Source organism: Euwallacea fornicatus, chromosome 37 (genome assembly GCF_040115645.1).
Source record: "Euwallacea fornicatus isolate EFF26 chromosome 37, ASM4011564v1, whole genome shotgun sequence".
Classification (NCBI taxonomy): domain Eukaryota; kingdom Metazoa; phylum Arthropoda; class Insecta; order Coleoptera; family Curculionidae; genus Euwallacea; species Euwallacea fornicatus.
Genome location: NC_089577.1, coordinates 405,245 through 431,560, shown reverse-complemented (window position 1 = coordinate 431,560; position 26,316 = coordinate 405,245). Strand labels below are relative to the sequence as shown.

Genomic DNA, 26,316 nt, shown 5'->3' with positions numbered 1-26,316 from the left:
GGCGTTAAGAGCCTCATAGACGAGTAGATCTCGATCCGGGACAGAGAGGAGTCCGAAGGGCTCCCAAAGGAGGGACCGAGCAGAAACTCCCTATTTCCACCAGTTTTAATGCCCCGAGCTCCCATATCTCGTGGTCAGGGCAAATATCTAAGCCCTGACGGTATTTCCTGCAGACTTTACGATTCGGCCGTCCGAATCTGATCGCTTAAGGACTGCTTTATTCGATTAACGCAATTCATTTAAATGTGCTTTCATGCTGTGTCATCGGGTCATAAACAACAACTTTCACCACAGCCATCTGGTTGTACTAAATTTTGTACAACCAGCCATAGGAGCGTTACCAGCCTGGAACCATCGTCAGTGAATCTCGAGTACCCAGGCAGTACAATAAAGAAGAGTAAATATTTATTAACGTATTTTCAGAACTGATATTATTGAATGTTTTTGTGTGGTTGTTCGCTTAGAGACAATAATATATCGGTGCCATCGTCATGCCTTGCGATAACGGTAAGATCTTACAAAACTTTCTCCTTGAGGAATTGATGGGGGTGCGTCCTAGGACCTGGATATGCCTCCCCTTTGGACGCCATGACCAAAGGCCCGAGGGAGACTCTGCTATACGTTTGCTGCGTACAGCCCGACCAATCCAATGGCAAAAGCGACCTCTTGGCCACAGTGGATGTGGACCCTGAGTCGCCGACCTACTGCCAAGTGAGAAGATAAACAGCAAAACACACACTAATCCATTTATCTCTTCAAGATTATCCATAGATTGCGAACTGGAAGGCCCAATGACGAGCTGCATCACAGCGGTTGGAACATCTGCTCTAGTTGCCACGGAAAGGAGGAGTGCTCCAAGAGGGACAAGCTGATACTCCCCGCTCTACTCTCCAACAGAATATTCGTTGTGAATACCGGAAAGAACCCCCGAATGCCTTATTTGCAGAAGGTAGTTGTCCCCCTTTCTCTGGAGCTTCAGTCAAACCTCTCGACCTTTAGGTAGTTGAAGCCCCTGAAGTAGACAAAGTCAACTGCACGGCCCTGCATACCACCCACTGCCTCGCAGATGGCAACATAATGATTTCCGTCATGGGAGACTTGCAGGGAAACCCCAAGAGCGACTACATCCTGGTAGATTCCGAAACTTTAACTGTGAAGGGCACATGGGTTAAAGGCAAATCGGCCCGATTCAACTATGACTTCTGGTATCAGCCCTATCACGACGTTATGGTGTCCACGGAATGGGGGGCTCCCAAGATCTGGAAAAGGGGATTCCATCCAGACGACGACCAGATTCCAGACGCTTATGGGCAGAACCTAAACTTCTATTCTTGGAGCAAAAGAGAGCTGGTGCAGACCATTGATCTGGGAAAAGAGGATGGAGTTGCCCCTCTGGAGGTGAGGTTTTTACATAACCCCAAGGAGAGTCAGGGGTACGTGGGGACTGCAGTAGGTTCTGCAGTGTTCCGGTTTTATAAGCGGGAAGATGGAACCTGGGCTACAGAAAGGGTCATTAAAGTTCAGCCAAAGAAAGTATCAGGGTGGGTGGCGCCTCATATTGGGGGCCTCATAAGCGATATACTAATTTCTCTCGACGATCGTTTTCTGTACTTCTCAAACTGGCTTCAAGGAGATGTGAGGCAATATGATATCACTGATAGATCTAATCCCAAACTCACAGGTGAAAATCCATTTGAAATAATCATGCTTTTATGACTAACGACAAACGAATTTAAGGCCAAGTGTTTTTGGGAGGCAAACTCGTCTCAGACTCGGACGTTAAAGCCCTGGACGACACGGAAAATTCGAGGGAACCACTATTTATCAAGGGGAAAAGATTCTATGGGGGACCGCAAATGCTGCAGCTCTCTTTAGATGGAAAGAGGCTTTATGTTAGCACCAGTCTATTCTCCCCTTGGGACAAGCAATTTTACCCTGAGACCATAAAAGAGGGTGGAAAAATTGTGAAGCTGGACATCGATACTATCAATGGGGGCATGGCCCTTGACAAGGACTTTTTGGTGGACTTTTCGGAAGGGGTTGATGGACCTATTTTGCCGCACGAAATGAGGTTTGTTCCTAGTTAAAGCTGAGTTTCGTAATTTCTCTGTTGGTGATGTTACTTGTAGGTACCCTGGAGGGGACTGCACCTCGGATATTTGGCTGGCCAATGAAAACTAATTCAACTACCTTACATTATCTCTTTAAGGCCCTTTAAATCTGCTTATCGTACAAAGTTTTGCAATTCACTAACTCAACGAAATAAACTAACGTGAACGCATTTTAATACAATTTTTTTCGCCATCACGTCAAGAAAGAAATATTATTATTATTAATAATTTATAATTTGGGTCATTGTAAGAGTAGTTTGGATTTTTAACTGTAGTGCAAATAGTTGTCATATTTGGATAATAAAACTATAATTAACCGACTTTACAATTTATTTTTAAATCTCCTAATAACCCCTACACTTCTTCTTCGTCTAAAACCTCACTTTTGCACTTTAATTCTCCATTCGGCTCAACTTCGTCTAAAGCTGCTTCAACTTTAACGACTCCAGCCTCAAACTCACCAATATCAGCCTTAAAGAGAATATCCAGAATGGCCCGTTTCACATAGGGCAAAGTTCTACTATCGTATTTCCTCAGCTCACTGGCTACTAAATTTCCGAAGGCTTCGTAATGATCCGAATTTCGTCTTAAAAGGGCGCTCATCACCGTCTCTTTATCCAGACTCATCGTCTGACTCTCTGGCGAGTCTAGGCGAATTTTCTTCGAGGGTGCAGGGTTGAACGTGATATGGTGCTCTTCTTGCGCTGCTTGCGAATTGGAGTCTTCGTCGGTTATATGTAGATTGTAAGAGATTTGAACTCCTTCAAGCTGCAAGGAAAGAAAGCTTTCAGTCCTTGAATTTGCCTACGTATGATAGGCGTACATACAGAATTAGCTGATGGGGGTTTACTTTCTGTGCTGGTGGTAGAGGTTTTGTTCTCTTTCCTTTTGTGCTCTTCATAGAATTGGAACCACGGAAATGCGAACCAATTTGAAGTATATTCCTGACCTGAAATATTTTCTTTTGACGCGTACTCTTTACCATTAAATCAATTATCTACCTTGCTGCTTGTGCAGATTAAGCCTCGACCGCTCCCGCCGGTACGACGCCATTAGGGACTTAATCTTCCTTTTCAATTCCTCAACCGCCACGCTCAGTTCCTGAGATATCTCCCGCCACACCTTTTCCTTTTTGGGTACGTTGTAGAAATCGGGCAGGTTCGTGTCCCATAGTAGACGGTTGTTGCCGTACATTTGCACCAATTTGCGTTGGGACTCAAAGTCCATGTTCATTTTTGTGTCGAGAAATACGAGAAATTGGGCCGGGACTAGCAACGAATCGATAGAAACTGAAGCGAAACGAAGCAAGCGAGCGACGAATTTAGCTTGCACGTTCCGCAAACAACAGCCCTGCATAAGCGGAGGTCGAGCGGTCGTTGAATAGCTTTCGGCGTTGTCGATAAATGCTATCGGTGTTGAGATTTTTGAAGGAGTGTACTGGGTTTTGATTTATGATAAAGAAAGTTAAGTCTATAAATACTGAAACCTGGCAATATAGTTTGATGGTATTTTTCTTGAATAAATGATGTTGAAGAGATTTAGTTAAGTTTAGGTATTAAAAACGCATTTATATGTATGTAGCAGAGCTAGATTTTTCAAATCATTTGCAAAGAAATTTTCCGCCGCCATCACATCAAGAAAACAAGGGCTATAACAATTTAATAATTTTCGATTTTGGCTAATTTTAAAAAAGTTATAATTGTTTTAATGAAAAATTTAATAGCAAATAATTCCAAATTAGTGTTTTCGATGCAATTTATTAAGTATATTAAGTATTTCCATTGTTTGAGGACCAAATTCTTGAAAGAAATTTTCATGAGCATAATTTTTATAAGAATAAAAAGCGTATTCAAATCCGGATTAAATTTCGACGTTCATTTTATCATTAGGTTCCTATTCAATTTGGAAACTGAGTGTTTCATTCTTTAAATATGATAATTAATTAAAGTCTTAATTAATAGTACATAGATATAATTTGATCATTTATATTATTGTTTTCCTTCGGCAACCCACCATACACGACTTCGATTTTTAGGGTTGTGCGACAGAGAGCGATACATGATTATCTTTCTAATCCTTACGAGTGTAAAAGAGAGCCACTCTGTCTGTAGGTGGCCAGATAATAATTTTCATTAATCAAGTTGTGTTTAACCTCACATTTTTGTTGGTCTTTTTGACATGTTTTGTATGGGTTTTATTAAATTTTTACTAATTAAAGAATAAATTTTAGTTTTAACGGTGTGTGATTCTCCCTTAAAAGCATGAATAATTATTTAGTAAGTGTTACAATATCGTATAACACATGTCATATAAAAAACATTAATTTTCAGATTGAACAATTCAAATCTCTCGGCTCTAATGAGCCCACTGCAGTCGTGGCTGCTCAAGTCTATTTGGAGCTTTGTGAAGGTGATTTTTGCCTCTTTTAAGCTCATAAAGGCAGTTTATAAATTCTCTCTTTTTTAGTGAAGTTGTACTGGAGTCCCAGCTATAGCTATAATTCGCAACTTCAAAAGATTATCATTAGAGCAAAGCAGAAACGTTCCTCTGATGTAGACAGCATTTTCGTACCAATTTCCAGTTATGAGCCTCTCAGCTTCAACCAGCTGCAAAATTTCCTGCTTAGTTGTAGCTGCTCCAGGTAATTTTCGAACTGAAAAAATGCCTGAAATAAGAGTTTTTAGCATCTTTCTAGCAATAGTCCATCCAGATTCGACATGTGTTTACTATAAAATCTCAGATAATCTGGAGGAGCCTTTGGATACCACTGCAAAGCACTTGAGAGTGAATAAAAGAGAGAAATTGAATGCTGATTTGAGGAGGCATAGAGCCATGATCGAGCATGCAGCTCTACTTGCACTTCCCATCACCATTCCTAGCGTTGCAGCTGGCGATTCATTAATGGTGAGTCTTATGATGTTTATATCAAGAATTTACTTACAACTGAGAATTGTAGCATTGTAATAGTGATATTGACGCTTTTCAAATATTTTTATGGCAAATAAACGAGCGTGGTCGCGTTTGCACTTTTAATTATCAATCAAGGAATTGTTGCATGCTGAGGCGCAAATGTCCGGAAAATCAACTGAGATACAGGGTTTTATTATTGAAAGTAAAAATCCAAAATATTCAAGGAGTTTGAACAAGAAGGTTAAAAATTGTATATATTGACCTTGGGCTAGATAAGAAAAATTCTGATTTTTGTATTGGATTATTGTTAGTTGTCTCCCTTTGTTTTTGAACCAGTCGAGCAAGAAAGCATTGTTTCCTTCCACAATATTTAAAGAAGTTTTTGATGACTTCTAGAGACTTTAGAGTCAAACTTGCGCTTCGTAGACTATTTAATCGGTTTCTATTCAGTCTCATCCCCAAAAACTTTCAGAGTCTTCTTCAAATCAATTCGCAAATGCAGGAAAATTTTTGATAAATTTTAGAACCAGGTTCCTTTTAAGGTGTATCTAATTATCTTCTGGAGATGCCTGAGGTCATTTATAACATCTTGTGATTTAAAAAAATCCTCAGAAATTGAGGACAGTGTTTATAATTCCAAAAATTGTGTAGTCTTTCAATAGCTCCTCAAAAATTTCCAAATTTCAAGCAATTAGTGAAGATATCAAGAGGCTCCGAAGCTGAGTTAGAGGTAATAGTTCTTGATGTTCCTCTAATTCCCCAAGAAGTTTTCTGACCATCAAAATTCAGTTGAAGGTGCCTTTTAATGAGCCTTGAGCTCTAATTTTTTTTCTGAGTGTAGGTGTATTTATCTTGAAAGTACTTGCACTGTAACATGGGTATTGTTCGTAAGGAAAACTCTATTGGTTGTCTTATTTTAGGGAGTCCCCTTAATCATCTCCAATTAACTAATTTTCCGATTATGGACAGTTTTAATTACCGCAATTTGTCATTATATTTTGAACTTTAATCAGTGGCCAAATCAAACCGCAATTTACAAAATCGAAGTATTAATAATTTTTTTTTTATCGACCTTTCTCCATTAATTTGATTCTAATTATGACAACGGCGAGGTGTTCAATTATCAAAAATCCTTTGAAAATAATTGCTTTTTGTTTGCAAAAATGCCTAGTTGTCTCACTCCCCTCTCATCAACTTCCTCTTTGTCAACACAACACTTGGCGCGATCCCTACTCCCCTCCTCACCGAAGAGGAAAATAAAAGCCCGATAAGTAGCGTGGGTTTCCCGTAGTCAGCAGTCACCAGTGGTGGGGGCCATAAACATTATCCAAGGCAGGCGATCCGGAGTAGTGACCGGAGCTTTTTCGCCTATTTACAAACAATCATTCGCGGGCTAGAAATCTGAAAAGCGCCTTTTCAACAGAATTTTTCTATTGTGTTTCAGTACGTAAACTGTCGCAGGTGAGTGGGACTTCGAGGTGTATTTTGACCTCCTAAAAGCCAAGTTTAAAGCTGCCAAATTTACTCACGAAATTGTTTTTTTTTTTCTTGTGGATAATGAGCTCAAGGTGTGCTGCTCATTGTCCGACGCCTGATACGGTTATATATAGTTAGGTTTCCATCAAGTCCACAATGGGCTTAGTTGTTTTGATGCTCTTCGAATTTTTCCATTAACTGCTGCCCAACTAACCATGGTTTTCTAATCGCATTGGCCCAGCCAGGAGTTTCTAAAATAAATTTAAGAATTTTGACGATTTCTGATTAATTACACGTCATCAAGCTAATTATGTGCTTGTTTTCATTGTAAGTATAGTAAGCGCTAACATGCAGGCCGTCACCTGAAGTGCCAATAATTTCAAAAATAAGTCAGCCGGTTTATTTCATCCATTTTTCTTTCTATTTTTAGGATGCCTCTGGAATGGGGATACAACCAGGAGAACGGTAAGTCTTAAGTGGGTTTGAAAGTCAATAATAAATTGCTCGTAATCCCGGTAAAATGGGGGCGCTTTTGTTGAAAAAGCCGATCAAATATTGTTAATGACATGCACGAGCATATTGCATTAATGTTAATGGGAAAATAGAGTATGCGTTGCGTGTCAAAAACGAGGGATTTCGTTCAAATAAGTTTGATGAAATTTTCCAATTTCCTTGACAGAATGGGATCCACGAAAAAACTGAATTGTGCCTTATTTCCCTCTAAAATAGGACCGACTTTGATGAAGCTCGACAGGCTCATTGAACGATTGTTGTGAAGCCGATTTTTGCCTAAATAAGTCACAGAGCATATACCACGAGGGGTGTAGGTCTATGAAAGAATTGAAAAATAAATAATTGTATATCATTAGGCTTTTCTCCTTCAGAAACTTTTATTCGCAACTGCGGCAATTACCACAGCGAGGGGGGAAAGCCCAGTTTTCCAGCCTCAAATAGTCGATACCCAAGATTTTATTCCAGAACCCCCGATCATTATCTGTTAACAGCTTAGTCGAAGACAGCGTTTTCCGTTCAAATCCAGAATTTTGAGAAATTCACACAAAATGGTCAAACCTCGCGTTAAACCCCCATTACTCTTACGCTGATCAAGTTTCCTTGTTTGTTCCATTAACTCTGTGTAAATCCGTCTTTTTCATGTGATTTAATTGCGCAATTTGCAATTACTAGTAGGCAACCAGTAATACCCCCCCTTCCTTACAGTAAAGTACATTAAAAGGATGGTGACTAAATCCGATTCTTGAGACTTGGTTAACCATTGAGTTGCATACCGAAGATTTTTTCCAATTATCACTGAGCAAATTGCATCCTGGATGTTGCTGAGTCACATTTAAAATGGCATCAGTAAAGTAAAACGAAGGCAATAGTATGTTCACAAGTGGCCCCGATATACCGGAGCCCCAATGGCTAACGTTAAATGATACCACTTTTAATTTTCGTAGGTAATCATACGTAATGAAGGCTAATGGGGGTGGTAAGCGCCAGTGATAATCTGATTTTAAATCATTGAGGAGGCACTTGGTACCTGTTGTATGAATTAAACTTAATAGAAGGGTTTGTGTCGTATTTTAACACGTTCAGTGTCATCACACCTGTGTCTGCTAATGCGTTAATGTCGTATGGGAACTTTTTGCACAGTTTTTGTATTAAGTTTTTTTTTATTCTGGAACTCACGTACTCCATTATTTCCGTTATATTACGACGCATTCAAAGGGGATTTAAATACTAAATTTCTGTGGTTTTTTCATCTGTTTTTGTTGACATCAACACATACCACAAATCGACTTTTAAACGCGACTTGAGAGGTGAAACCAACCTTTGAGATGCATTAAAAGCCAATCACGAACCATCTTCCTCAAACAGGTCACGTGTTTGCTCATTGTTTTAGCAGCGCTCCACGGGCTTTTTTGCATTCGTACGATACTCATTAAAATCGAATTATCCGCCATTTTTAAGCCAGAATTTCAACGGGCTCCTGCGCAAATACGATCAGTTTGCTGAGCAGTTAACACGTTCTCGTTAATCCTGCCATGTTAACCGACACATTAGCGGACCGAATTTTGCGTTTTTCTAGCAATGGTTCGGAAATACATTGTGAAAAAGGAAAACAATTACCCACGCATGTGTCCGTGCGCATGATAAATAAATAATGTATGAGCCGAATTGAATTTACCTAAATGGGCATGGTTCAATAATAGATGAAAGATTGTTGTGTGTGAGTGTGTGTGTGTGTGTGTGGTGCAAACAACATTTATGATTTATTCATGGGACTTCCTTAGAATTCTTTAAGGAAGGAGTTATTTTGCCAAAAAGCACACGCTCAAAAAATCTATTTAAAATCGAATATCCGAAGTCCCCAATAAAGTTGAAACGCTGCCAGTAAGAGATTTTCCCCAAAAATCATAATTACGTCACACCGATTTATTTTGGTGCTCCGGAGGCAAATCTCATTAGAGACGAACCACATTTGTCTTCCTCAAGGTCGAAAATAGGAGACCCTCAACGATAAAGATATGAAACAACACACTCAAATAATAATTTTCATGTAATTGCGCGGCGTAGACCTTAACGCTTCAAAACTTCCATTGTCAAGGAAATTTATTGTAAGTGTAATGGCCTTAAAGGAATTATTTCTCTAAGACTCTCTATTCCCCGAAAATCGACAATTTAATGGACCTTTGATTAATTATCGTGGCATTCAGTGCCCGATTATTATTTGGCCTCAAAAAGTGTCGGTGGTGACCCTTACTTTAACCCGACTATTACCACGCATGTGGATCATGATAATTGACTGATGAGCCTCTTCAGAGCCATTTTTCTTGGGCCTCTCTAGTAGATATTAATTATTGGAAATTCGGTCAATCGTTACGAAAAAGTGCAGCGTTGCGTTGCATCGATCCCATGACCATAAAGAGCATATTAATTTTCTAAGCAAAAGCGCTGCCCCGTAATTAAATTGTGATGGTGTTTTTATCTGGCTCTGGGTTAAGGTTACCCGTCAGTTAGGGTGCGGTTAAGTGGTGCATATTCAGGGTCGAGAGTCACGTAAATCGGACGAGAACCTTCAAGATAGTGTATACCAACTTGCCACCATTCTGTGCCGAATAAAAATGAAAGGATTTATGTCTTTTTCCTGTGCTATTATTTAAACCTGAGCTGGACACTCATATCTCACCGGTTTGATCAAAGAAAAGAGTTAACGTTTGCGTTCTCTTAAGTGCGCCGATGAACGGTGGGTTATTTAAATACCTGTATTTGTGGTTGCCTGATCACTACGGTTACAAGCGTAAGTCGGCACGAAAATACGAATATTACTCCATCTCAGTCCCACTTAGGACAAATAACGGCGTAGAGCGAATAAAAAAATCAGTTGTACTTGCTCCGTCCTTCATACATAATTTGATAACAGAAAATAAAAGGCATTTTCAAGAGTTTTTAATCCAAAATGAAATAATTAGAGTTAGTCGATGTTTTGCAGTTTCTCAAGCATGCTTAAACCGATTTCTGGCCGTTATTCGCACTTGGTTTGTTGTAGCTGTACTGCTTGAATAAGTTTTGATTTTTCTGACGGATTGAGGCGAGTTTTGTGCTATAATTATCAGTTAAGTTCCACGTCCATAACCGCTTTATAACAGTTGGAATTTGTATTTTTTTCGACCTCCATCAGGTCCGGAGAAATGGCCTCACAGCTACCCGGAAGCAGCAGGAGTGAAACAGAGCCCCATCGACATTAGGGCCGTTGACCTCAAACAACTAAACTCTAACAGGAAACTTAGCTGGAGGTACATCCCCGAAAGCACGAAGGTAGTGTCTAATCCCGGATATTGCTGGAAGGTCACAGTGGATGGTGCTGGATCCGGTAAGGAACCAAGAAAATTTTTTTTAATCCAACTTATTTCTATGAGGTTTTAGAGCTTGTAGGGGGACCCCTTGACGGCACTTACATACTGGAACAGTTCCACTGCCACTGGGGCAAAACCAACGAAGAAGGATCTGAGCACACAATTAACGGTGCTAAATTCGCGGGAGAGTTGCATTTAGTGCACTGGAATTCCACGAAATATCACTCTTTCGAGGAGGCAGCCAAACACCCCGATGGTTTAGCCGTTTTGGGGGTGTTTTTGAAAGTGAGTTCCAGATTCTAATTACCCTTTTTTTACTCATCTTTTTAACCCTCATATCTCAGCCCGGGAGAAAACATTTAGAACTGGATAAAGTAGTGGCGCAGCTGAGCAAGGTGCAATTTCGGGGAGAATCTGCAAAAATTTTGGCCCCCTTAAGCCCTGCGGGGCTTTTACCCGAGAACAGCGGCTATTACACGTATCATGGTTCGTTGACCACGCCTCCCTGTTCCGAGTGTGTAGTTTGGATTGTTTTTAAAGACCCGATGGAGGTATCTCAGGAACAGGTAGAGAGATCCTAAATTCAAAATTCTCGTTTTAAAGATTTCTGCGGATTTTTTGCAGTTGGACGCTTTCCGCAGCTTGAAATGCTACAGCTACGAAGATATATGCCCCTGTGATGAGTTCGACGGTTATGTGAAAAGGAACTTTAGGCCCACGTTGCCCTTAGGGCAGCGCGAGATCAAGGAGTGCAGGCAGTGACCAAAACCCCTCCTTTAGTGCCTTACTTTTAAGGTTTTTGTTCCTAAAATCAGAGATTAGACTAGTTGTTGTTTGAGGTCCAACCACTGCTTATTTGTGTATATAAATGTTAATAATTGAAAGCTGACTTCTCTTCGGAGTTGTGCCTTACGATTAGTTTTATGGAAATTACACAGTTTAACGATGTGTTTGTATAGTTTATGAAGGTTTTCATTGATGTGTGAATATGCCCAATTGTAGTTTTGTGTAAAGCGAAAAAATATATTTTCTAGACTTTTTCAATGAGTTTTAATTGGTTTCGAGAGTTTATACAGGAACGGATAGTTCTATCAAAGTCTCAGAAGAGTTTATGGACAATTTGGTGAATTCAAAATTCCCCACAACTTTTTTAATCATTTAATGTCTTGGTTATTTTTCTTTAATTATTAAGGGATGAGGATGCCCTTTCCTCTTAATTTTAAGGGGTTGATTTCTATTTTCATCGCTTGCTTACTTATGTAAGTAAATGTTAAAGTGTGAGGAACACTTTGTGACTTCGTGCCTAAGAGTTATTTTTATTGACTTTACACCGTTTAGCGTCATGTTTACATAGATTAAGGTTTTCATCGGTTTGTGAATAGTCCGATAGTTGTTACATATACAGCGAAAAGAGGAATATATTTTTTAGACTTCTTGAAATAGTTTCAGTTGAGTCTAATTAGAAAGGATTTTGTACAGGAAAGGGTGCTTTTATCGAGTTTTACGAGGAAATTATTCACAATTTGGTGAATTCAAATTCGCTCACAAAGTATTTATTGTTTCATTTTGAAGGGGAGGAGCATTAGAGTCTCTTATTTTAAGGGGTTGATTTTTGTTTTCACTCAATAGCGCAAGGATATATTGCCCTGAATAGGTAAATTCACATCGAATTATTAGATTTTCTCTCAGTTTTTAATATATTTAAAACTTATATGGACGGTATTCTGCCAATACATTCTGGGTAAATGCTCGCATGTGTGTGGGTTTATTCCGTAATTAACTCAAAGTCGCTTCTCTCAAGAACGAGCTGTCCTAACGCTGTCAAGATCATTTTATCAATCATTGCCTGGGGCTGGATGAATTCGAGACCGGCTCAAAAGCGCGCAAGTGGCGAAAGCTCCTATTATCTCATCACGTGAGTATATTCTTAATTTATTCAGGTGGGTACTACCTTAAACCTTTAACAATAGATAATTAAATGAGTAGTAACGGTAAGACTACGAGCGTGCGATCACACAAACAATGACTGCTTAGAAGGCATTTTTACTGTATTTTTTATCTTTTTATGTACAAAGTTATAATGGTTTTTTACAATGCTCAATACGTGCTGATCGAGATGATCTCAATCAAAAAACGAAAGAAAATCAGCGGCTCTAACTGAAATCTCTTCGTTTATATTTTTTCTCGTAAATCATTTTTTTCGGTGCGAGACTGATGCCTCCAGATTCAAAACTTCATTTTAGCCTACTTCTGGTAATACGTTCAGTCAACAACATCGCAGCATCACACCATGTAAGCGATAATAATCGCTATTAGCGAAGGCATTAGGTAAGCCAAGCAGTGTGCGGCAAAACCAATATTAACACACGACTTATATATATATATTTTTAAAAATTAAAACAATTCTATTTCATTACAGAATGTATCAATATTACTCCAAGGCCCAGACAGGAATTAAATTCTCCTATAATATTGACATTAACGTGTAAAATTTAACTTTCTATACATTCTTCTGCGGTAGCCAGAATATATTTGTGGGTATAACCAAGCGATTAATTAACACTTGAAAATTCATAAGAATTATTAATTTCATCAAGCATTGTGTACTTTGGTCATGAGGTTGTTAAAAAGGCGCCATATCATGGTGTACCAGTAAACGTACTGGGTTTTTTGGACAAATTACAAAAGAGCTAATTCGGAGAAAAAAATCATTATATTGGTTCAGACAGGTCGGATTCAATTAAATTTTAAACTTAAAGAATTGATAATTTCGTTAATTTATTGCTAGATATAATTGCCTATGAATAGCGATCATTTAAATAGTTGGTGTTTTTCCAGCATTATCTGATAGAATATTTAGAAGCGTTTAATCATAGGACCCATTTAGAGTGTAATCGTGCCCATGCCAACCCATTACAGTTTCAGAGATCTGCAATCCTGAATCTTTTTGGCGAAAAACTCCAAATCCTCCTGTTTCCCTATTGGTATATCGAAAACTCGACTTTTTAACCGGTTACAGATCACACAGATCTGAGTTTTGCAAAGCGTAGCTGCACTACGAGTTATAGGGTGTCTTTTCAATGCACCTTCATATTCCTACATACATCTCCCCATTTTGCCGCGTCCTTGACTATTGACGCTCATGACACCCAAATGGCCTCTCACACACCACGATTTTCCCTTTGCAAATCCCATTACCACCTAATAATGTCTCAATTAGACCGATTTCTCCTGCAACACCCGCAAGCGCACATCCACCGTTCCACCACAAGCCTCCGCGCCGTCCGGATTCGATGCTCGTTGAGATTTCCTCCAAAGCCTCCTTAAATCCTCCAATGTCGCGCTAAGTAAACACAAGTCGATGTGGGGCAATTTGTTGAAGATTAATAAAAAAGATCCTACCTAAAACACGTCACCAAGTTGTTTTTCGATAATTTGCTTTATAAGTGGAGGGGCACCGATTTCGAATAGATGTTGTAGTGGTAGACCGGAAAGCAAGTTCTTAGCTGAAGAGAATCATCATGATTTTCGGGTTGGCACAGAAACTGAAGGTTCCGGAAGGCAGTGCTGTGTACCAGTACCTGGCTACCTTTACAGGTGAGACATGTAACAAATCGAAAATTGAGCTATTAGAACAGTTTTTTTTTTCTGTTGAACAGCAGAGTTGGTATCAATTTCATTATCGATGTTGTTGCTTCAATGTTTCAAATCAGTGGGAAGATACGGAAATGCATGAAAACGTTATAGAATCGTCACTTCTTTAACTGCTAGAATATTGAATTTATTTAAAGCAATGCATGTTTTGATAATAGATATGTAGATACTACATAGTGCAAAGATTATTTCTAGAATCCATGTCCCTACATCAATCTCTTCAGGTTTTGAAGTTTTAAAGTCTCCAAATTAGTGATCTCTAAATAATTTTAGCTTTTAGATAGTTCAGCTTTAAGCTCTTAAAAGTCGATATTTTTTAATCAATCACCCTGTATATTATTTAATATTCTAAAATTGCGTGCTACGAGAAATCTTTCTAGTATACATATCCTTATGTCTACGTTTTCAGATTTAGAAGTTTCAGAGTCTCAAAAGCGGGTGTTTCGGTTAACTCACAGTTTTAGTCATTATCCTCGCCCGAATATCCTATAAATTACTTCACTTTTTGAAGCTACCTGCCACGAGTATCCTCCCAGTCACCCTCCTCTCCTACCTCCATCGATTTGTGAACCACAGCATTAAAAATCAATTTTTGACTAAAACACTTCAATTTTAATCATTTTCGCACAAAGTCGAAACTCTCACTCCATCAATTTGTTTCAGGATGCCTGGGAGTCATATCAGGCGCCATGCACTTCGGGTGGCCCTCGCCCTCCCTACCGTACCTCCTCAGTTCTTCCTCCCACATCAACGTGACCAGCCAAGATGGTTCCTGGTTGGCATCCATGCCCTGCATAGGCGCAGCATCTGGCTCAATCTTAACCGCTTACATGGTGGATCGAATCGGAAGGAAGACCTGCATGCTGATGACCGCACCCGCATATCTCCTCGCTTGGATCATGGTAGCCTTCGCCACCACCATATGGGAGCTCTATCTGGCCCGCTTCATTGCGGGATGGGCTGACGGGCTAGTTTTCACCGCGTTCCCCATGTATTTAGGAGAAATTGCTTCTTATAACATTCGAGGCCTACTGGGGTCCAGTATCCAGCTTTCTATGATCACTGGAATGCTGACGATCAACATTATCGGCTCGTATTTGAGCATCACCAATGCGGCTTTAGTGTGTTCAGCCCTGCCGCCTTTGTTCTTTGCTTTGTTCTGGTTCGTGCCAGACACCCCTTATTATCTGGTAATGAAAGGGCGCATCGAGGATGCCACTAAAAGTCTGCAATTGCTCAGGCAGTCTCGGGACGTTTCCAGCGAGCTCAACAGGGTGATGGAGGCGGTGAAAGAAGAGCGAGAGCAAAGTGGGAAATTTTATGAGCTCTTTAGTGTTGCAAGTAACAGGAGGGCCATGATTATAGTGTTCGGCTTGAGGGCGATTCAGCAGTTTAGCGGGACCACTGTGATCACCTTTTACGCCCAAAGTATTTTTCACGAAGCCAGTGGCGACATGACTCCGATCGCCGCGACCATGATCTATTTCACCCTACAGCTGATTTGCGCCCTAATCTCTAGTTTCTTAGTGGATAAAATTGGCCGTAAACCTCTATTGATGATCTCGATAATCGGATCAGGATTGGTCCTTTCCCTGGAAGGCACCTACTTCTTCCTCAACGCCAATACCCAGATCGACGTCACCAAATACAAAATCGTCCCTTTAGTTGCCCTCTTGGGGTACGTGGTGATTTTTAATATAGGAATGGGAGTCATCCCTGTACTATTCTTAGGAGAAATGTTCCCTACGAGCGTCAAAGCCTTTGCCCTTTGCCTCGCAGATATCTGGTTTGGGCTCATTGTGACAATGGTATCTAAATTCTTCCAAATCATGCAGGACGACTTTGGGATTTCCGTGCCCTTTTTTGCTTTCGCAGCTTGCTGTGCCATTGGGTTAGTCTTTATCTGGCTGTTAGTGCCGGAAACTAAGGGCAAGACCTTGGAGGATATTCAGAAGGAGCTCAAGGGAATGCAAAAGTCTCAGGATGGAGAAAATGTTTGATTAGTATTTTGTAGGTGTTTATACGAGCAAAGTGATCAATCTATATAATAATAAGTAGGCTTCAATGTTAATGTACAGTGAATGGGACGTGATGTTTTTGTATTAAGAAATTTATTTATTTTAGCTTTATTTTTCGCGCATTTTTATTTTCATTACTAGCTGCTAGAATCAATAAATGAAGTTTTGAACGTAGCATTTTCATGCGGGCTCTCAATGCCTCGACTGAATGGTGCACAATGCATAAAGCTTAAAACCATGCCATTAGTAAAAATCATAAATTCATAATACGCCGGCGGGAATGGATTAAAATGCGTAACTCTGGTTGCATATCCACGCGCCACCAGTACGTAACGTTTGCTTTAAAAAGGGATTTGCTGTCTTATTTCTCACAGCTTTCGTGTGAATTAATTTTCGTCTTTATTTCGATTTAAACGCTTTACAGAGATCCACAACTCAGTATATTATAGAAATTCTGTCCATTCATCATAGAAAACAGCTAAAGTTCCCCAAAAATAACCCAAAACCCGCATGCAATTTATCAAAAGCGCAACCTACCGACAACGCAGGATATGCAAATAACAATCTAGGAGGCGGTGGATAATAATTATTGGACAATTGACCCCAATTCCAATTCAATCGGAAGTCTGGAACCGAGGCACGTGACCTGTCTCAGCCACTAGGGTTTCCCGGTTTCCCTTTTGTTTTTATTGCGTCTGCATTAAACAGTCGAAGTTGTAAAGTGGCTTGAGGTCATTCTGCTTGAATTTTTTCAATTTATTTAGTGGAAATAAAGCGTTTTGAGTGCGAAATCTGAGGGCGACTTGGATTTTGTTCCAGTACGGATATGGTATAGTTTTTACATAATGAAGCTTTTGTTTTTTATTTTTTTGGGAAAGCTACCGTGCACTTTTTTGCTCTTTACAATGTCTTTTGCATTTATTTTCGCTTCAATTTGTCGTCAATGCAGTCCGTATTTCGAATGTGTAATTGTTCTCTATTTTTATTTAAATGGACCTCTGTAAATTGGTGTTTTCCACAAGATTCGCGAAGCGTTTGTCTATATTCAATTTAATACCTGTGACGTCACAGCGTGCCTAGGGGTCGTGGTCTTGGAACCTTCTAGAATAGAAAAATTGGCACTCGAAACGGGTTCTCGCGCGTTACATTTATTGTTCATTGCATCATCTATTACGCCATTAGAACACATTACTATTAAAACATCAAAAATGTTAAATGATCACGCAAGATTATGCAAAGAGGATTTAGGACGCCGCGAAAAACAATTGCCAAACTGATGCAGCTACGTCAATCCAATCAGAAATCAAAACAGGGGTCATGTGGCCACTTTCCGCCAATAGGTTTTCCTTTTGTTTGTTTTACTTTGTTAGTTCTTTGCGTGGACTTTGTTCCTCCGAAATGACGTGGATTTTTCTAGTCGAATTTTCGTTGAAAACAAACGTTTTACACGTGTGATTTTTTGTACTGGTAAAAAAAAATTGAAGGGATACGGGGATTTTTACATGTGGTATTGAAGCAATAATTACACGTGAATAATCAAATAACGTTGATGTTTATACATTAACTTGTAGTTTGTATTTATGCCAAATTATTTAGCTTGAAGCAGTTAAATTTGTCTTTGGAATTTTTAAACTTCAAGCACAGGGAAGCACTAGAAAGTATTCGAAACTTCTGCCATCTATTATGTAAAATATAAGTATCGCATCGTTCCCATTAATCAGTTAGCTCGATAGATTTCACGTTTTCGTGCAGTGCGAATTAAGTAGTTCCTCGATATCACCGTTAGAGGTCGCCAGCGTCTTAACGTTCTTTAATTTTGACCGCTTCTGGACAGTAGTTAAAGATTGACGCGAATCTCTCTTTTATTCGTCGTCGCTGGTTTTTTGGCAAAATTCTTGGACTTCGCACAAAATGCCGATGTGAGATTTCCCATTCAATGACTAGAAAAGCCACCTTGGAAGTCAAAAGACAAATCATCGACTTTTCTTTTAATTTAAGCCGTTTCCAAACGCCCTTTGGGGCAACTCCGATGTTTACAAAACAGCCCCCTTAAATAAAACGTGTAGAAATTTCTTGGGGTGTCACTCTGTACTAAATCAGTGACGTTCGCCTGGTGTGGGGGGGTAAACACATGCGTGAGCCTGGGTACGAACAAGGATGTCTTCATTGCTTTCTATCGAGCGATTCTTTTGCCGAGGTCATGAAATAGCAATTTTTCTTCACAAACTAAGTTATATAATCCGAAAATTCTTTACTCAATTTTAAAAGTTCGTGTTTCAATTTTCCTCCATACAGATGGAAAATTTGGACATCGAAATAAGGAGATCATTCCCTCCTTCAGGGCCAACGGGACAAGGTCTCCATGTATGCCGTCCTTCATTAGAACTAGTTCTAATGGGGGAAAGTGCGATAGGACGTAAGAACTAGGGCCCTGAAGGGCACGGTGTGAAGAGCAAGAAATCTGAAATGAGCTTAGTCACAAGAGGACGAGGCAAGGAGGAGCTTGCTGCCATGGAGGAGTTCGCATTGCCCTCGACGTTTTTCCGTGCAAATATTTTTCTTTCTAAGGTAGGTGCTTCCACTTGTAGCCATAGTCCATAAACAACAAATCTCTCATCAACAGGCGCATTATCGTAAAAAATTCCTGGCTCGTACGACGATATTATTTACGAGCGGGCGGCTCAAAATTTACGACCATTTCAGGCCGTTGCATTGATAATTCTCATTAATTGCCTCGTATTTAAATGAATTTAAAATACTCGGAATAGACCGTGAAACACGCGGGAAATTCAGTTTTTCAAAGCCGCACAGCAGTTTTACGGAAACATGACACTCTGCCGGACCTAAAGACGCAAATTTCCCTTGGGGATAGTCGCAAAGCAACATCCTTTATTCGTTTTACTTTCCGAAATGTCCCCGTCGTTTCCTCAAATCTCTACTTTTACGTTTCGGCTTTATGCGCTCTCGGGGACTTGCAGGCCCCTGCAGGATTCAATGAGATGACAAGGGATCATGTCTTTTTGGAAAATGGCGCACAAATAGGCCTCGCAAGTGCTCCTCCTTAAGGCGTAATAATTAACGAAATTACATCGATTACGTTTTTACGCCCTGCTAAAACCCTCGTCGGGCTCGTATAAGGAGGGCAATTCTGCTTTTCAAAAGTGCGTGTTTTGGCAATCATTTATCCCTCCGGGGGTATTGCGTGCCCCTTTAATTAAAAGCTACAGCAATGACGTACCTTTTAATCCCGCCGACTCGGTAAATACTTCTTGTAGATGCTCTCGGATGAGTATTTATGTTTTTTCTCTCCAAACACAAAACGGCATTGTTTTGTTGAACAGCCTTTCGGAATCGCCCACGCCCGTCTTCGGTTCGACGTGTACACCTCTTGAAGCCGATGAAAGTTTCGATACTTACGGGGCCAGTGGCGTAGCCGGGAGCGCGGATCCGTGAGGGCCCCTCGGCGTGCCTCGCGTCCCCGCAAGGGGGGCCGTGGCCAGGCCTCCTCTCCGTGTAGCTTCTCCATGCCAATGGGAATTAGAGACACTCCGCGTGTTTTTCCTCATTAAAGTCCCAGTCGGAAGTTTTCAAATTCACACACTCGCGCATCGGCCATTTTTATGCCGGGCAGCCTCCACCGGCTGCTAAAACTTATGTGTGGTGTCAATTGGAGAACTTCCTACCCCCGTTATCTCGAAAGGGGATAGATTTTTTTTAAATCCCCGAAACACGCGGATTTCGCTATCGAGGGGGAACGATACTCATGTAGAATTCACCGTGTCTCTCTCAACCATCTATCCCGCAAAACCACCCTTCCCAATATCTTAAATGGTAAAGGGGGTTAAGTGACACACGGCTCTATAGGGCTTTCCATTCTCTACATTTTGGTACTTCCTTCGGTACGTTCAACTGCTGCGTTATCGGTTAAACGTTTTTGATCATTCCAAAGTCATTTTCCCTAATGTTGTCTTGATAGCGTTAAAACTCTGATTTTTTTGTTCGAACGTGGTTAACGGTTGGGAAATGATTTAATAAAACTAATTTGCTAACCTGTTGACCTATCGCTTGTGGCGACAATCATCGAAAGAAGAGATGCGTTAATCGCTGAAGTAAATGTTCATCAATCTTACTAAGGTTCTTACGAAAACCCTTAAAACATCTATGTAAAATGGGAATTTTTTTTTGTTTATTTCTGTCAGCAACGCAATGCCGTTTCAACAAATCCCGATAGTGTCTTGCATGGAAAGCATTATTTATTTATCTGTGATACCGGTCGTTGTTACTAGACATTCTAATCACTTAACGCGTATCGCGATAATTCGTATGTTATTGTGAGCTATTTGAAGAATGGCACATGCAACTCATCGACGAACTGAAATTACTTCTAATTACGGGTTAGCCAAGGAGATTTGTAAGAGAGACGAAACGCGAATGCGGCTCGCACTCAATGCACAGCTGAGATCTGAATCACAAAAAAATCCATTATTTACCAGAAAAGAAAAAAAAACTTCAAAACAACTCGAGATCCGAATGAATTTCGACCCGAAGCAGAGGCGGAGGTAGTAGAAATTTGAAGCAAAAAAACAATCAATATGGATTCCCGAGGAAATCTTCAGAGTAGTGAGCGTCGAACGAATTTCTACTGGAAGCAGCAGAGCACACGGGAGAAATCTGAAACGCAAATTCATTCAACATTAATTTCTCAGGAAATTTTCAAATCAGTTTCAAGCTAATTCCAGTTCGAAGCAGAATGGTGCGCAGTGAGATCTGAAACACAACAAAAAATTTTATATCTTGGAAAAAACTCAAGTTCTTCTGCCGCTTCCAAAGGTGACCCTAAGCACCTGCCAAAAGGGCTAAAATTGTAGTTGCGCGGTTCTCGTTGGCAAAATTTAACGGTAAATCGCAGGGAACAACGACCAGAACTCACCTTCTAGCACCGAAAATCTGAGCCAGAATCACGTCAGCAATCTTCCGTTTCACTCCCTAAGTCATGGATGCACTAACGGCTTACCCCTCGAGTCTCTAGAACAGAAGATTATCCCGATTATTAGGACAGAGAGCGTTGAGAACGTCCCGTTCGTTGTCCGGCCAAAATTCGAGTGAATCGTATACGAAAGGACATCCGTACTACCTGCCCTTTGTTAAGGTACAGCTGGTCGATCTCGGAATCGATTTGCGATAGCAAGGAACATGCGACGTTTTCAGATTTAGTGAAACAGGGAAAAAGTTGTGAATTCGAGGCAGTGCCGGTACTATGCAAATCTGCCGCGAAGGAATGAAAATACATTTTCAATTGCAATGATAATTTGACCGGGAAATGAGTCACAACTTTTCCGAGAACAGCACAAATTTAGAGTCTGTTAAAACTCAATAACTTGGAAGGCTGAATGATACACGTTTTTAGTATAATAAATTTAACTGTCTTATTCTAACCTGAACAATCGCTATAACCGTGCAATGGACATGTTGCATTACATATGGATAATCTACTGGACACTTCCAAAAAAATCTCGGAAACCTCTAAAGTTGCCCCCGACAGATCTAAAATCAACAAATTGTTCCGGCTAAAACCTGGGGCGTGCACGATTGGCATTTTCAGCACGAGAAAATTCAATTCGATTTCCGAAGTTGCAATGAAAATTTTTGATCAGTGTTGACCACGGATATTTCCATTGGGGCCGCGAAGCCTTGGAACAGCACTTTTTGGCAATAAAAAATCACCCAAACTAGCGACCAAATCGGTGCCGTATCTCAGAAACTAAGGGAGATATTGCGAAATATTTTTCGTTTCGGGTTAACTGGATAATTAGTTTATTCCGTATTTAGAATATCTTGTTAGTCGTAATACGACTCGTCTGAATCATCTAAGAATCAACGTCGCACAGCAAACTTTTCAATTTGCGTTTTCCTAAAGTACGAGTCGTAGAGGGAACGACGGCAACGTTGCGATGGCCTCCAACCCTCGAAATAACTTTACACCCTTTTTTGCGACCGTACGGCTCATGAGTTCAACCATGGAAAGGATACGAGAAACAAAATGATGTGCAGCCTGTACACAATACGCTTGATGGAGGATGTATAAACAGTGACAAAAACCACTTGGAGTAGTCACTGACTAAAGAATAAAATTAAGCGAGGTTCGATCATGTACATCGATCAGTGATTGACAATAAGTTATTGTAAATATACCTTCTGAAGTTATAAACCGTTTGGAGTCCTGAAAGGAAAAATTATCGTTCCTCGGGCCCCCGACCAGAAAGATTTCAGTTGCTATTTATTTCCGACACAGAACACACTGCACTGCCTGGATTCACGTCCGCCTATGGATTTTTGTTTTTCGATCGTCGAATTTTTTCCTTAGATTCAATTCGAGCTCGTGGACTTAACGAAATTAAATCGCATTTTGAAAGGCGATTTTCAGCTACTTTCACCGTGAAACAGCATTCCATTACAAATAAAAAAAAAACAATAATTTTTTTAAAGTTAAAAATTTTTTTAATTTTTTTTAAATTAAAAAAAAAATTTAATTAAAAAAAAAAATTTAATTAAAAAAAAAAATTATTAAAAAAAAATTTTAATTAAAAAAATTTAATTTTTTAAAATTTTTTTTAATTAATTTTTTTTTTTTTTATTTAGTTTAAAGACTATTTACAATCTGTCGGGAAAGCCCAACAATGAGCAAATTTTGTGCTATGACCTGTAACAGAATTAAAAAATTTAACATAAAAAAAAATTCTTTTTGTATTTAGTTTCATGATTGAGTAAGTTGATGATCCGAGAATCGTTCCGTACGATCAGTCTGGTGAAATCTCTTGATCTCTCTTCTTGTTCGGATTGGGTTTAGTAGTTCCACTGCTAATTTGTTTGGATGGTTGGTTAGTCGAGCTTGATACTTCGTTGAGTAGCGCTCGATTACCCCCCGAACGGTGGGTATGTGTAAGTCGTTGTGTAGCACGTTGTTAGTTATAGACCACGGGGCGCAGGCTAAGTTCCTAACTATTATTTTTGATTGAAATCGGTGGAGGATCTCAGTATTTGAGTTACTGGCTGTACCCCATAGTTGAGTGCCACAGCTCCAAATAGGTTTTAAGATGCATTTATATACTAAAATTTTGCTAGCTACCGATAGTTGAGAATGCCGCCCTATTAACCAGTACATCTCTCTGTATTTAACGTCGAGCTCTTTTCTTTTCGTCATGATATGCTTCTTCCATGTTAACCGGCGATCTAGGTGGATTCCAAGATATTTTGTTTCGTTAGTTTGAGGGATTGGTTGCTCGTTAACTCTTACTGCTGGACATGTATCTTTTCCCGCAGTAAAGGTTACGTGTTTTGATTCGTTCTCATTAATTTTGATTTTCCACTTTGATAGCCACGATTGCAGAATATTAATGTTTTCCTGCAGTTTATGCGTCGCTCTCATGGGACCCACGTCAACTGCTATGAGTGCCGTGTCATCGGCGAATGTTGCCGTCGTAACTTCGTCGCCGTACATATTGAGTACAGTACCGGCCCCAATGCCGATCCCCGAGGTACTCCGGAATCAATATCATAGAACTGAGATAATTTATTGTCAACCTTCACTCGAAATATGCGGTTACTTAAGTGTTGCTTTGAAATTAAGTGAAATTGTGGTGGACTCTTCTTAATCTTGTATAGTAAACCGTCATGCCGAACTTCATCGAAGGCCTTCTCAACATCTAAGGATATTGCAGAGCAGTGGGGCCCGTCCTCTAGACCTTCGGATATTTTTTCAACTAAGCGATTTGTTATAAACAACAAATTCGTATTCTACATATGCAGTGATTCATTTGATCTATTTTTTTATTCGATTTATTGCAACAGATTCCTAATTGCGAGACATATTCGAACGAAAAAATCGTTATTTCAACGCTATTGCAACTCTAACAGGAGGAATGACTTTAGAACGATCAAAGGCGCCTAATTTGGTAATGCAACAGTCGATTGTACCAAATGAATTATCAAAATGCGGAGGACCAAAGGCCCTTTAAAATGATATATCACTTAGCCCCCTGCACCATTCGGGATATTGGGAAGGGTGGGTCTGTGAGGTGGAGGGTTGAAAGAGGCGCATTGAATTCTTCCCCCTCGACAGCAAAATTGACGTGTTCCAGCGATTAAAAAAAATCTATCCCGTTTCGAGAGAGTGACCGCGAGAATTTTTTAGATTTACACCCTGTATACAAAAATTCGGCTTTTCCGGGAATACTGTACAAGACCGATACCGGCTCGGCAGACCATTTGGGCCGCAAGCGGGCCCCGCACTTGGCATTTTTAGTCAGTTTCTATTAAAGTCTGAATTCCATCCGTCTTAACGATAAAGGCGAATTAATAATTCGAACGACTAGAACCGGGCCCCAGGAATTTTTCGAACCACCAATAAATCTTCCTAATAAAACGAATATCTATTCCTATTAGAATTCATAGGCCAGACGACCGTAAGTCAATCATCGGACATATGGGCTTAAATTATTCATACGCATTCGTGTTTTTAAAAGGCCTGGCGATGAAATATGCTCAAAGCCGGCAGGAAGCTCACTAATATTTACGTTTTTCCTTGTGTTTTTACCGAAAAAAGCTACGCAAACAACAATAATAATAATTTCTCATATTTCCGCGTGTCTAACTTGTCTCGGTCCGGCAAATATCCCGAACGCCGGCAACAGGAAGTAAACATTACTTTGAAATTTATATCTCCGCCTCGGGGACAAGGAAAACGTACTGCACTGAGCGGATTTCTCTATCCTCTTCGCTCTTTAACACTGTACCGGTCGGTACTTTAATTTCGATATTCGTAATTTTGAAAGAGCCTTGAAATGAGGATCCTTCAAATCGCACTCCGATGCCTCCGGGTGTCGATGGTAGTGTCCGGGTTCTACGCAGGCCCGTACCTCTCTCGATCGGAGCGTTAATTCGCCATGATTCCGGGGAGGCATCAACTGCAGACGAACTGCTCGTCGATACAGTGATGACTCATTATCGATATTGCAACCGTCAGTGGAAACGTCAAAAGTGGCGCCCGTGCGAAGTTCTATTGTTTTCACAGCCAGCCTTGCAATGCAAATGATGTTCATCAGTTGTTGGCCGTGCACCGGAAAATTCAATTGAAAATATCTCGGAAACGATTGCAGATGCGAGTTCTCGTCCAGAAGACTTCCTCGACGTGGATGAGTTTGAATTAGCAGAATTCGTAAAAATATTGAGCTTATCGGCACCGATAAGGAGGCTACGTGGATTTTTTGTATCTTGCCTAAGACAGATGGCACTGTTTATTCACCGGCTCGGAACAGAGCTTTTCAATGAATTTATCGCATCCGAAAACTTTCCTACGGCCGAGTTCGAACTGATTAATCAAAAACTGACACTTTTCTGGGGACATCCTGTATTCGAGTCGAGGTACCGGCCTCGTTGGTGGCAAGTTGCTTTCCAACCCGAGTGCCCCAATGCAGCTGGGCAATTTCGGAAGCTCGCATGCAAGCGCAAAATTTACGAAGTTCCAGTAGCGGCGCAGCGACGTTCCCACCCCCTTTTCGCGGGGCACGGCCACCAACTCGTACCGTCCGTCACGAGGGGGTACGCTACGGACGCATGCGATTCTAAAAGGTGCCACAGTCGCAGTCGTCCCGCATGCCATCTAGCGGATACTAATGGGGCGAACCTCAGCCGATGTTTAACATTACCCGACGAGTCATCATCATCATCATCATCACCACCTCGAGTGCTTTGCATAACTAAGTACTGCGGCCTAAGAGTCGTAAATTCCTCTTGGCTAGAAGGCATCAACTTCCTTTTGTGGCCGGTGGTATATCGACACGTTGCAGGTCGCAGGAGACTTTAAAATAGCATCAAAAGGCTTAAAATTAGACAGGAGATTTAGTATCTCTGCCACTGTCAATTACGTAATTGGGGCATGCTCCTAGGTGGCAAAGCTACAAGGCAGAACTTGTTTTGGATTGAAAGAGCTGATCGTGAGAATGGGACATATGTCAATGGTCGTAAAGGAACGCCCTACGCAATAAACGCAGACTAAAGCGGCCGTTTGCGATGAATAACGGCCGCCCTTTCGAGGGATTCTCGTGGCGTGGAATTAGGGAATTAAGGACTATAGCAGGGGTTAAAGTAATGAACGGTTTAGTTATGCAGTTATGGGCAGAGGTTTAGCATTTTCGTTCGCTAGATTTTATCGGAATTGCTGACGGAACTCTGTCGAATCAAAACCGTCTAGACTACCTTAGATCACCTCCGAGGGGTTAGGTGTCGAGGAAT

General features: G+C 40.4%; 5 protein-coding genes and 2 long non-coding RNA genes across 7 annotated transcripts in view; 5 read left to right on the top strand and 2 right to left on the bottom strand.

Annotated features, from left to right (window-relative positions):
* The first annotated feature begins 331 nt into the window (after positions 1–331).
* LOC136349355 (methanethiol oxidase) lies at positions 332–2,431 on the top strand. Its single transcript, XM_066300860.1, has 6 exons — positions 332–507; positions 560–711; positions 761–949; positions 1,000–1,681; positions 1,738–2,071; positions 2,130–2,431. Exons 1-6 carry the CDS (start codon positions 492–494, stop codon positions 2,179–2,181), a joined length of 1,425 nt encoding a protein of 474 aa, XP_066156957.1. The 5' UTR covers positions 332–491; the 3' UTR covers positions 2,182–2,431.
* Positions 2,424–3,482, bottom strand: LOC136349361 (uncharacterized). The gene is made up of 3 exons (XM_066300869.1): positions 3,113–3,482; positions 2,939–3,060; positions 2,424–2,879 (listed from the first exon to the last, which is right to left on the bottom strand). Exons 1-3 carry the CDS (start codon positions 3,465–3,467, stop codon positions 2,466–2,468), a joined length of 891 nt encoding a protein of 296 aa, XP_066156966.1. The 5' UTR covers positions 3,468–3,482; the 3' UTR covers positions 2,424–2,465.
* A 781-nt stretch (positions 3,483–4,263) lies between these two features.
* Positions 4,264–4,938, top strand: LOC136349369 (uncharacterized). The gene is made up of 4 exons (XM_066300877.1): positions 4,264–4,387; positions 4,442–4,520; positions 4,578–4,752; positions 4,807–4,938. Exons 1-4 carry the CDS (start codon positions 4,373–4,375, stop codon positions 4,841–4,843), a joined length of 306 nt encoding a protein of 101 aa, XP_066156974.1. The 5' UTR covers positions 4,264–4,372; the 3' UTR covers positions 4,844–4,938.
* A 1,365-nt stretch (positions 4,939–6,303) lies between these two features.
* Positions 6,304–11,394, top strand: CAH1 (carbonic anhydrase 1). Its single transcript, XM_066300871.1, has 6 exons — positions 6,304–6,482; positions 6,928–6,962; positions 10,180–10,371; positions 10,425–10,639; positions 10,699–10,920; positions 10,979–11,394. The coding sequence occupies exons 2-6, from the start codon at positions 6,929–6,931 to the stop codon at positions 11,114–11,116; spliced, it is 801 nt and encodes a 266-aa protein (XP_066156968.1). The 5' UTR covers positions 6,304–6,482; position 6,928; the 3' UTR covers positions 11,117–11,394.
* A 2,215-nt stretch (positions 11,395–13,609) lies between these two features.
* Positions 13,610–21,046, bottom strand: LOC136349370 (uncharacterized). Its single transcript, XR_010733789.1, has 3 exons — positions 20,957–21,046; positions 13,757–13,943; positions 13,610–13,697 (listed from the first exon to the last, which is right to left on the bottom strand). It is a non-coding gene; the product is annotated as an uncharacterized lncRNA (long non-coding RNA).
* Positions 13,816–16,200, top strand: LOC136349356 (facilitated trehalose transporter Tret1-like). Its single transcript, XM_066300861.1, has 2 exons — positions 13,816–13,951; positions 14,672–16,200. Exons 1-2 carry the CDS (start codon positions 13,876–13,878, stop codon positions 16,006–16,008), a joined length of 1,413 nt encoding a protein of 470 aa, XP_066156958.1. The 5' UTR covers positions 13,816–13,875; the 3' UTR covers positions 16,009–16,200.
* LOC136349371 (uncharacterized) overlaps positions 16,544–26,316 on the top strand; it is a 49,682-nt gene continuing 39,909 nt past the window's right edge. Inside the window, exons 1-2 of the long non-coding RNA XR_010733790.1 lie at positions 16,544–16,855; positions 18,322–18,594. This is a non-coding gene — a long non-coding RNA (uncharacterized lncRNA). The remainder of the gene's footprint in view (positions 16,856–18,321; positions 18,595–26,316) is intronic.